This window comes from Carassius carassius, chromosome 25 (assembly GCF_963082965.1).
Source record: "Carassius carassius chromosome 25, fCarCar2.1, whole genome shotgun sequence".
Lineage (NCBI taxonomy): Eukaryota > Metazoa > Chordata > Actinopteri > Cypriniformes > Cyprinidae > Carassius > Carassius carassius.
Genome location: NC_081779.1, coordinates 32212337 through 32225024, shown reverse-complemented (window position 1 = coordinate 32225024; position 12688 = coordinate 32212337). Strand labels below are relative to the sequence as shown.

The 12688-nt window shown below is 35.9% G+C and overlaps 1 protein-coding gene across 2 annotated transcripts in view; it reads left to right on the top strand.

Moving 5' to 3' along the window:
• The first annotated feature begins 324 nt into the window (after positions 1-324).
• The window catches only part of LOC132104571 (sucrase-isomaltase, intestinal-like), a 75622-nt gene continuing 63258 nt past the window's right edge, over positions 325-12688 (top strand). For both annotated transcript variants that reach the window (XM_059510138.1, XM_059510137.1), the window contains exons 1-2: positions 325-433; positions 5020-5119. In XM_059510138.1, the coding sequence (XP_059366121.1) occupies positions 5020-5119 (100 nt within the window). In that variant the 5' untranslated portion in view covers positions 325-433. The remainder of the gene's footprint in view (positions 434-5019; positions 5120-12688) is intronic.

Sequence of the window (12688 nt, the reverse complement as noted above, 5' to 3'; positions counted from 1 at the left end):
CATTTTGAAAAAGTACATGCAATTTATTTTGGAACAGAAAATATCTTTCATAATGTTTTTTTTTTCAACAACAGATGTGGAATTCACAAGACAGCTCTGTTTTTTTGACAGCTAAATCCAGTGGTGATAAAGTGGCCATTAATAGTATTTCAGGTAGATAAGGTCACGCTCACATCACGAATGGAAAAAAATGTTGTCATGGCTTACATAAACAGCATGGACACAGACACTTGCCTCAACAGCCATGACCTTTGGTAGAGACCATCATGCACTGAACAAAACAAACATACACACCCACTTCATTTCTTTGCTCTATATAACAGGCGGTCAAGCTCAGCTCTTCCTGCTCTTATTGTGTGGTCTGAATTTCAGGCTGTACACAGGACTGGAAAAGGAAGGAATTAAGAACAGTTTACTTCCATCTCACAACAAGGTAGGATCAATACGATTATTTTTGTTTTTAAGAGAGTCTCTTACACTCATCAAGGCTGTGTATATTTATTTAATCAAAACAACAAAACACTAACATTGTGAAATCTTATTGTAATTTCTAATATTGGTTTTCTATTTGGTAACACTTTATTTCGATAGTCCACTTTAGACATACTGATAACAGTAACTTTGCAACTACATGTCAACTAGCAGTTAGTAGACTATTAGTAGACTGTCTGCTTAATATATTCTAACACTTTCTTTGTCAGCTAATCCAACTAACCTTAAACCTACCCTAACAGTCTACTCAGGGAGTTAGTAGACATTAGGGCTGTCAAAAAGATTCAAATTTTGAATATTCGTCGAAGTTAAAATAGAAATCCACATCCGAATGCAAAAGCGTTGCATTCGAATTTTAGGTGTGCATTAAGGAGGCTGCTTTAAGGCCAGACCCGGGTATACTTCACATTCCGTGCTCCATTCCGTCTTGCGTCCTCACAACTTTCAAAAGGCGGACGAGCTTGACACACAGTACCACTTCTGTCTCATCATTCACCTCGTGCTTGCGCTGTTGTACATGCAGTCTAATCTAAAAAATTGCCTGCATGCAGGCGGGGTGCATGGTTGTCCGTGAGCCCTCTTGATGACGAAAATTACATAATGTAGACGGTGCGTGGATGCGGATGGCCCAAGTATATTTTGGCCTTTATCAGTGGTGCACGAGATGCGATGACAGTGTAAGTTTCTTGTTAGCCTATCCAGTTAAAGCTGCTGTGATGTTCTTTCAAAATATTGTGGAAAAAGAGAACAACAATTTGGAGAAGATGTTGTTTACATCAACACTGAAACCAAGCCGTTCACACAGAATGCATATTTTCTAGAGGGACACCGTTTGACTCGCATCTAGCACAAGAGAGCCAGATGTTTAGAAAGCCATGTAAAATTAATGTATGTTCAACTTTTTAAAAACATATCTCGAGAATTTTTGTTGGATTTTTCCCCATCCCAATGGCTCCCATGTTTTTAAATGTAAAATGTACTCTTTGTGATTGGCTTTCCACGATTTGTATTAAACTATGCATGCATACATGACACTGTTTTATTTATAGTTGTTTAAGCAACTTAATTCTAATCGGTTTATAAACATTTGATTAAATATTATTCACTTAACAGTCATGTATTCTAATATTTTTATTAAACATTCATTAGTAATATTTTGCTTGATTCGTCTTCTTGTAGCATCAGGAGAGAAGAAAAAAACCTTCTCTTCACCCTAACTGAAATTATACATTTTAAATTTGAATATAATTAAAAGATTTTCAGACATTTTGACAGCCCTAGTAGACATGTAGATGCAAATAATGAGTTTTAGTTGATATGTAGTTAACATGTAGTTACAATTACTTATAGTTAGTAGTGGACTATCAAAATAAAGTGTAACCTATACTTTAAAATAGAATGCATTTCTGTGACGCAACGCTGAATTTTCCTCATCATTATTCCAATATTCAGTGTCACATAATCTTCAGAAATCATTCTAAAATGATGATTTATTATCAGTGTTGAAACTGTTGTGCTGCTTAATATATTTTTTATAGATTCTTTGATTAATACAAAGTTTAAAAAAACAGTAATTGTTAAAAATAGAAATATTTTCTAACACTACAAGCCTTTACTATGACTTTTTATTCCTTTAACACATCCCTTCTGAATAAACGTATTAATTTCAAAAGAAAAAAAAAATTACTCACCCCAAACCAATGGTTAGCATTGTACTATATTGTAACACAAAATGTTTTTTTTTATAAATTCTGTTCTTTTTAACTCTTTATTATAGAACCTTAGAAAAATTATCACAGCCCGCCCCCACAAAACAAAAACAAAAAAAGCCTTTCAAGGTAATAAAATGTAAAATAAAAATAGAATGGCAGACAGCTAGGCCAAAGTAGGCAAAGATAAAAAAATGTGTCATTATTTTATCCTATTAGAAAATATGAACAAAGATATACATTACAAATACACATTATATACAAATAAAACAAACAGTGCTTGTTTTTTCAGGTACATTATATTGCAGTAGCTTAAATGTAAAGAAATTGAATGAACAAAATTTTAAATAAAGCACTATATACACTATATACATCAATTATTTAATTTAATTATGTATTTATTTTAAAGCAACTGCTCCATAAAGAGCTCATTCAGGCTTGTGTGTGCACGCTTCATGTGAACATGCTCTGAAAAAGTGCATGTCAGAATAGCATGTGTGAAACATTTAACCGACAACCGATATTTCTTCAAAAGCTGATCGAGGAGACATTTTAATAATTCACAATCCAAAAAAATAAATAAAAATAAAATCACACACATCCCAAACTACATCTCACAAACACAAACAAGCACAACAAAATCCCTTCATTCTATTAAAAGGGTCATATGGTGCTGCTAAAAATAACATTATGTTGTGTATTTGGTGTAATCCAATGTGTTTATGCGGTTTAACCACATCAACTCTGGGGACCCACTGGTGGGTCCAATATTGCATATGCCTAATTCTCAAAAAATCAAAATAACAGCTCAAGTGGTTAAGGTTAAAAAAACACATTATTTTTCCATTTAATGTAGATTATTATTTTTCCTCTAGCTCCCACTTTTCTGAAATGCATAGATTTTTACAAAGCTCATTGTTGTGAAAAAGTGAGGTGTGGTCTGATTGGCCAGCTATCCAGTGCGTAGTGATTGGCCGAATGCCTCAAGCGTGTGACAGAAATGTTACGCCCCTTAACATATTGTGATGCGTGTCCCAGGCCAGCAGCACAAGACTCAGTCCAGCTGCTCTGCTCGAGCACATCCCATCATCGGTTCTCTTTTAGCAGATTAGTCAATGTACTCTTAGGAGTAACTGAATAACTCGTGATATTGGTTTATTTCACGTGAGAGGGAGTGTAAGGCATGTTTATAAACCAAATAACTTAAGTAATTTGTGGATGAGTGCATACTGGAGACGCGAACCGTTTCAAACGATTCAGTTAGATTTGATGAACTGGTTCAACCGGTTCACTAAGAAGATTCGGTTGAATAGAAAGATTTGTTCGCGATCCGTACATCACTAGACAAGACAAAACCAATAAAAAAACTATTACAAACGAGGCATTTGTTGCATTCAGTTGGGACAAAATTACTGATTATAATGACTTATAAAGTCTTTTTAAGTATTGTGTTGCATATCGCGCTGCTTAAACATAAAACCATGTCTGCATTTGTGTTTGAATCATCAGTAGCAAATTCTTTAAATATAAAAAACATACTTGCAGGCTGTGAGTCAGAAGCATCAGACTGTCCTTGCAAAATTTGAACTGTCCAACTTTATAGAAACAGCTGTTGTGCCACGGATGCATTGCAGGCTACTGGTTCAGGAAACATAAATCATCCTCTATAAAATGTGAGGATCTTAACCCTTATGTGTTGTTGGGGACATTTTCGTCCACTAGGGGGTAAAGTTGAGTCTTATTTTGGCCACAACTTTCTCTGTGTTTCAGCTAATGGAATGATTTTTGGTGACAAATCTTATTTTGACACATATTTTGGGAAAATGCTTTGAAAATTTAAAAAAAATTTAACACACTGTGGGCAAATTCACTACCCTTTCGTTATGTTCGTGGATGAAAACATCCACTAAATTAAACTGCTGTAAAAATGTATCAGATAAATATTTTTTTCTAATTTTTTTGCATAAATCTATTAAATCAACCTCAGTCCTGATCAAAACTACAAAATGTTTAAAAGAAACTTCCATTATAAAGACATATGGTCGTTATAGTGGAAGTCAATGGGGCAAAAAAAGCCACCAACAACAAATGAGGGAGAAGAAAAATTAAATCTAATGCTGCACAAAAACAAAAAATGCATCAAAGCCAATGTTGCTACTAATCTTTGACATGACCAAGACTGTTATAAAAAGTAAAAAAAAAAATCCAGCCACAATTATTTTTATATTGAAAAGTCATTTTGTTAGTTTTTTTTTTCCCGAAATCAGTGACATCATTTATGAACTTAGCAATTAAAGAGTTAAAATCTTGGATTTTTTTTTTTAAAATTTGGTAGTTTTGATCAGGACTGAGGTTGATTAATGGATTCATGCAAAAAAAAATGAATTTTTTTTTTATCTGATAAATTTTTACAGCAGCTTAATTGAGTGGATGTTTTCATCCCGAACATAACGAAAGGGTAGTGAATTTGAACAATGCACAAGGGTTAATATTTGGGTTGAATTATTCTGTGACAGTGTTGAAATACAACTTAAACATTGATTTCTAGATATGTCCTCTTTTGGAAGGCCAAACAGAGTTGTTTTACTTTCACAACGAAAAACATAGCGACAACAAAGCAGCAGCGGCAACAGCGAGAATAAAAGTTTAAAGAACTGTATTACAGGAAAGGTTAAACCCAGTGACAGTGAAACAAAATATGGCTGAAGTGACTATTAACCTGTGCGTTTCATACAAAGACATGTACTGTGAATGTCAATGGCATGCAGCGAGATGAGTTACTGTATGCTTATGGCTGTTTACACTGTGTGTTTGTCAGATGGGAAAGCTGCGCTTCTCAGGGTTGGAAGAGACCCTGATGGTGTTGTTTGCATTGGTCACTATACTGCACACTGGTGAACCAAGAACAATCAGAGACGGTAAGTGAAGAGACGCCAGTTACAACCACACACACTCACATGCAGACACAAACATGCATATAAAAACACGTCTGGATATTAGAGACTCATGGCAATACTAACAGGCTTAAATTTTTGTAGGTATAGCAAGTATTTAATTTCAAAGTAGTCTTCTTTAAAAATTCTAAATGTAACAAAAGTTCTAAAATAGAAGAATAGATGTTCAAAATACACAGAAAAAGAATTCTCTTACTTATTTTAGATGTCTTCCTGTACAAATATCTAAACATTCTTAAATCAAGACTTTACTTAAAAAGCAAAATGACTTAACCCTCAATGGAATATCGTCATTTATAAATGCTAAGAAAATTGCATTTATAATACAATATTAATGTTCAGCCAACAAAATGTTATTTTAGTGATTTCCAATGACATCCCCTTCAACCAGTAAAATTAAAATTTATTTACCATATACTTCACATTTTTAGTAACAAAGTAGTAAAGAAGGCATTAACTTGTTAGGTGACATGGTAATTTTAGACTAGAAAATACATATAAATTCAAGTTATGTATATAATTATACAGAACACAAATGTGTTTTCTAAAGTTGTTTTTCTTTTTTTGTGTGTCATTTGCAATGCACTTAATGCAGTATAACAGCCTTTATGCATGTGTTTTTGTACGTTTTCTGGAAGATGGAGAGACAAATCTGAACTGAAGTATTGATGATAGTGATAGGAGTGTGTCAGAAAATAAGGTTGTAGTAATAAAAGAAGCTGTTGAGGACCAAGGAGGATAGAAGCAATGAGGGTGAGGGCAGTGATAAAAAAATAAAAAAAATAGGTTGTTGTGGAGAAGTCAGGCATTTGGGTACATTATTGTATGCCAGTTTGAAAGATGTGATCCATACAACAACCAGAAGTCAGGAAAGATGCCAGTGTCTATTGGCAATAATATACTGTGACGACCGGCTCAAAGCCTGGCAAATGAAATGGAGGACACAGTGACTGGATTGCAAAAAAATAAACATTTATTAACAAATAAAATAATATATATCTAAACAAGAAAACGTGGTCATCTGTAATGTCTGTCAGGTGCATGGGTGTAAATGTAATAGCCACAGAAACAAAATACTAAATCAAATAACAAACCAGAGCCTAAAGCAAACAAAATAAACCCAGAGAAAGTCCCACTCCTACACTAGCCAGCCTAAACTTTTATAGAGGGATGAACAGGTGAACATCATTCCGTTAACGAGTCTCCTAGCCACACCCACTAACCAGCTGTAGCAAGAAGAGTAGAGAGACTCGTCACACACTCCCCCTAAAAAGAAGAGCACAGAGACTTAAAACACGTCCAAAACCCCAAAGAAAACCCCCCCACTACAAAATTCAACGGTCCAAGTAAGCAAACTTATTCAAACACTGAAACTTTTCCCCAGTCTTATCAGCTCTCAAAGTCCTTCCAGCCACCCCTGCGCCTAGGAAGCAAATTAAGAAAAGAACAGAGACAAAAGACAGGAGAATAGATCAAATCCTTCAACACTAGACTATATGAATACGAGATAAGGCATCAGCAGTTATGTTCTCTGAACCTTTAATGTGGCGAATATCTAACAGGTATCCCTGTAAAAATAAGCACCCCCTCATTAACCTCTGGTTTGGGTTCTGCAACGTGTGAAGAAAAACTAAATTATGTAATGATCAGTAAAAACCACCAGAGGTCCCTCAGACGAACCCACATACACTTCAAAGTGTTGCAAAGCCCAAATCAGAGCAAGCGCCTCCTTCTCAATCACAGAATGGTTAAGTTGATAAGAATTAAATTAAAAAAGAAAAGAATTTAGAAAAGCATTTAGAAAAGAATCCAACTGGATGATCAATTCCATCTTAAGTCTGTAACAAAACGGCACCAGCACCCACATTGCTGGCATCCACTTGCAATCAAAATGCCTGATCAAATTTCGGAGCTTTCAAAATGGGATCTTCTGTAAAAAGGATTTTCACCTTTTCGAAGGCTTGCTGACAACCCGATGTCCAACAAAAGTCTACTCCGCCCCGCAATAAACTTGTCAGGGGAGCCACCACTGTAGAAAAATTCCTACAAAAACAACGATAAAACCCTACCATTCCAAGAAATCGCATAAGTTCTTTCTTTGTGGTACTTTTGCACGGACAGGGCGCACTTGGCCTTGCCCAACCACTTTCCCCAAGTAAACTACTGTGGCCTTGGCAAACTCAGATTTTAACAAATTAACGGTCAAATTTGCCCCCACAAATCGATCGAATAGTGCTCTAATTTGAACAATATGTTCTTCCCAAGTTTGACTATACATGATGACGTCATCCAAGTACACAGCGCATCCCCTCAAACCAGAAATGACTTTATTCATTAAACGCTGAAAAGTTGTGGGAGCATTGCGCAACCCGAAACTCATAACGTTGTATGAAAATAATCCCGACGGTATAATGAAAGCAGAAATTTCTCGAGCGCTTTCAGTTAAAGGCATTTGCCAGTAACCTTTTAGTAGATCAAACTTGCAAACAAATTTAGCGTTCCCACCTGATCAATACAGTCCTCAGTTCGAGGCAATGGAAATGAATCATGTTATGGCATTTACCTTTCGGTAATCAGTAAAAAATCTGCACCTCTTTTAGGTGACTAAAACGACCAGGCAAAGAGCTTAACGCTTCTGAATTGTGTAAACGACCCTGAAGAATAGAATCTCCAGGATCAATCTCATCCTGATCCCCACCTATCAGAATTGAAGTAGTTGACAATTCAGCATCACAGCCAAATGAACCTGTAAGCAACAGGTTTAATACCAGAATTAGTTATATCGATGTTATCTTGATTTATTTTAGTGTCAACATCTTCAGAACCATAAAAAGGCTTTAGCAAATTTACATGACACACTCTAGTCTTCTTTTTCCGATCTGGCGTATTAATCAAATAGTTAAGGTCAGAAATTTGACGAGCAACAGTATATGGATCCACAAACTTGGCCTGAAATGGTGATCCCATAATAGGCAAAAGAACAAGAACTTGATCCCCCAATTGGAATGAACGCAATTCTGTACGACGATCAAAAAAGTCGTTTCATCCGATCTTGTGCTTTACTCAAAGATGCTTTTGCTAAATGACATGCTTCAAAATTTCATCTGCGAAAATCACTCACGTATGCTAAAATGTTTTTTTGGTGGATAAATTTTTTTCCAATCTACCGTCAAAACAGATAAGGGACCACGCACCTCATGACCAAAAACAAGGTCATTTGGACTAAATCCGGTACTCTCGAGCGGCTTCTCGAGCTGACATCATTAACCAAGGTAACCCAGCTTCCCAATCCTGATTCATCTAAACACTGTAAGATCTCAATAAAGACTTCAATGTTTGATTAAATCTTTCCAGTGCTCCCTGACTTTGAGCGTGATAAGCACTGGAAAGATTATGTTGAATATGAAGCGGTTTTAAAACTTGACCAAACAAGTTGGAAGTAAAATTACTCCCCTGATCAGACTGAATAATTTGTGGTATTCCGAACACCGAAATAAACTGAGTCAGTGCTTTTACAACTAACCTCGCGGTTAGCGAACGTAACGGGTACACATCTGGCTATCGAGTCATTTGGCACATAACCGTAAGCAAATATTAATTCCCTGCCTTCGACCGAGGTAATGGCCCAACACAATCCACAATAAGATGCTCAAAGGGTTGACTAACAGCAGGAATTGGATACAGAGGGGCAGGTTTCATAGACCGATTTGCTTTTCCCGTAAGCTGACATGTTCGACACAATTTAATATAATTCGATATGTCGCGCTTCAATTTTGGCCCAAAAAAAATTCTCAAAAGCAATTTGTATGTCTTTTTCACTCCCAAATGTCCAGATGTGTCATGTGCCGTTTTTAAAACAAGTTGCCGAAGAGACTGAGGAACTACGATTTGTAGAACCGGATCACCAATTATAAATTCTCCATGCGGCATCCACTTCCGTACCAACACATCTTCTTCTAGATAATACCCAGAAGAAAGATTTAAGATGGGGTCATAAGGGACAACTCGATCAAACAATTCAATAAGAGTAATGTCAGCCTTTTGTCTTTTAATCAAGTCATCACGTGACACAGACAAAAGAGAAGGAAATTTTAGAGGTGCACTCAACAGCTTTTTTGTTTCAGTTGCAGCATCAGTGGGTATTTTACTCATAGACCTGGTTATCACACATGACGGAAACCCCTTCAAAGAACCAGTAAAAATCTCATCACCGGTGTCAAAAGTCGACACAGATGGTGTGACCACTAAATTCGGTGAAACATTCTGCCAAACTCGTTCACCAGCCAAATCATTTCCCAGGATTACCTGTACTCCATCCACAGGCAAACAGGAACACACAGCAACTTCCACTTCTCCCTGAATCAAGTCAGAATGCAAAACAATTTTATGTAAGGGAAGAGATATCACATTCAAACCAACACCTTGTTCCCAGTGTAAGAGTCATTTGAGAAAGATAAGAGACTCTAGAACAAAGGTTTCTGATGATCCGGTGTCACTGAGAATTTTGACCGGTATATCTTCTGTAGAATTTACCAATCTGACAGAACCATCTGTAACAAATGGAGAAAGTGTTGAAACATGTAACGAGGAACTCTTCTGCACATTTACTTCTGAGGAAGTCACTGCCAAAACAACCGGTTTCACGGAAGACGACTTCGATTTCAACAGCGGACAGTCATTCTTCCAGTGACCGAACTCGTGACAATAATTACAGAGGTTTTCTTTATTATTTCCTCCAACAAAGCCAAGACGCTGTTTGTTAGGTATACCCCCCAACATTTTTGGAGATCTATTAAATTCATGCCACGATTCTCTCTTAAAATGTTCTCCAGCATTTTTGTAGCTAAAAGAGGTTTTATGAATCAGAGAAAATTAATTGGCCATGACAGACCTCTGATATGCTGTGTTGGGTTTACGCTCAGATATATATGTTGCAGCACAGAGTTTTTAAACTGTTCAAGCAAAATCAACTCCTTCAAATCATCTAACGTTTTCACATCAGAAGCTGCACACCAACGATTGAAGTGAACTGAAATATCATGTAGAAACTCAACATGCGTTTGACTATCAGTTTTCTTCCAGGACCTACATTTTTGTCTATAGGCCTCGGGGACCAACTCATATGCCCTTAATAATGCATTCTTAACAGTCAAATAGTCCTTAGCATCTTCCACACAAAGAGACAAATTCTTGAGCTTTCCCTGTAAAAACAGCAAAAACAGACTGTAACAAGCGTACATTCCTCATCTGGCCACTTTCACGCTTTTACCACACGTTCAAACAATAAAAAAAAAAAGGTTCCACATCTTCCTCGTCAAATCTAGGGATCAATCTCATATAAGTCGCAACACCAAATTTACACAAAGCCAAACCACGTTCTACACCTTCCGTTAAATTAAGTTTACCGTCTTTGATCAGATCTAACTGATAACGTTCCAGATCAAGCTGTTGTTGTTGTAACTGTAGTATTAACATCTCAATGCGATTGTGCTTCTACGGTTTCTTTTTTTGTTTCGGTTTGAATTAACGACAACTGTTTTTGTTGTTCAAATGTTAGATGAGACATTGATGCAGCACTAACAAAAGCTGAAGCATCTTCCAAAGATTGAGACTCCAAAACTCCACGTTCAGACAATTCAGTCTTACTCATAGTTCTAATACTCTCTTTTAGACGTTTATCTTGACTTGACAAACTAATTTTGTAATGAGTTGCAAGTTCTACCAGTTGCTCTTTAGAAATGGATGGAGCACTAATAAATTCCTCAACCTTTAAATCTATGGTAAAAGATAAATGTACGGCTACTTGATTTCCAAAAAAATTATATATTTGAGGGGGTAAAAATTGGATGAACAATTCCCATGTGGAATGTGTAATCAGTCGCCAATCCCGATGTAAACGGCGACGCACGGTTAGCGTCTGGACGTACGGACAACAAGACGCAATATGCGTCATTTCCGATTCTTCTTCCTGTATCCAAAGACAACAACAACAACAGCAGCAGCAGGCGAATAATGAATAGTTTGGGGCAGATAGCGATAGTCTTTGTTTGCGCTTTGGCGCTGGTACTGATCCACCAGCAGCACTTGACACTACTGTGCCTCTATACTGCACGCAGGGTTTTTTTATGCGCCGTCTCTACTCAAAAGACCAAGATTCCTTGCGAATAGAACATGCGCAGAACACACATTTTGATGGGGATATGCCGAAACGTGTTTACAAGACCAAATATTTGGGTTAGAAAAGCGGTACCCCAGGTATAATATCCCAGTTTTTAAAAACCGGGATATGAGCATATCCGGGTTTTTGCCGGTGTTTACATGGCCGTGCGCGACCGGGTTATTGCTAATATCCCGGTTTTGAACAGGTTATTGGTTGCATGTAAACGCAGTCATTGATGAATGCACAAGTCAACATCTACTTACGTGTTGGTTGTGTGGGGTACACTGAAAAGGAAGAGTCTTGTTTACTTTCACTTTTGCTACGATAATTGATTTGAAATTCCAAGATGAAACACAATGTAAAATTGTTTTAATGCTTTTGAAACACTAAGACATGGTTTTCAGTAGTGAAACTGCAACCAAATTTGTGTCAAGTTTTAGACATTTTTACATGTGAGTTCCAAATAAAAAATAGCAGCACAAGAAAAATATATATAATAATAATGTTTGTAAAGATTTTTATTATTTTTTGAAACAGTAAGACTTTTTCACTTCTTTTCAGATAGTGAAAAAGCTTTTGACTGTGTGTGAAGTTTCAAACAATTTGTCAAAAATAAGAAACTCTAATGGGACAAAGTCAGTTATAAATGATGGAACCCTAAAAAATTGGTCAAAGGTCATATGTAGAACAAATTTTGGAAAAACAAATTATACTAAATATATTTAAAACATAATGTCAATACTTTTTTTTAAAGTTGTGAATTCACAAGTATATGGAAGCCTATTTCCGCCAAGTAAGAAAAAAATGTATGTCTTAAAAATTCTAAATTATTACATACTTTAAGTATGTAATAAGTCATAATTATGAGATAAGTCAAAATCATGACTTTAAAAGTCATAATTACGAGATAAAAAGTCAAAATCGTGATTTACTAAGTCAAAATTATGAGATAAATAGAAATTATGAGATAAAGTGTCAAAATTATAATATACAAAATTGAAATATTGAGATAAAAAGTCAACAGTTTTAAATTAACCGTGAACACTGGTTATATAGCCTATATTTATTTATCTCATGTTTTACCCCAAGAAAATGCTCTGTAAATGGTATATGCTTTATTTATAAAGTGTGTATTGAACTTGGTCCCCCAAACTGCCAAATTAACTTGTTTCAGAATGTCCCGTTTATCATTATAGACCACTATCCTGTAACCAATGTGTTTATAAAGTCATTAAGTCATAATATCGATTGCTTGTCTAATAACTTTGACTTTTTAAAGTCATAATTTAGACTTTTTATCTCATCATTTCGACTAAGTCATAATTTTTTAAGGCATGAATTTTTTTAAGGCAGAAATGAGCTTCCATACAATT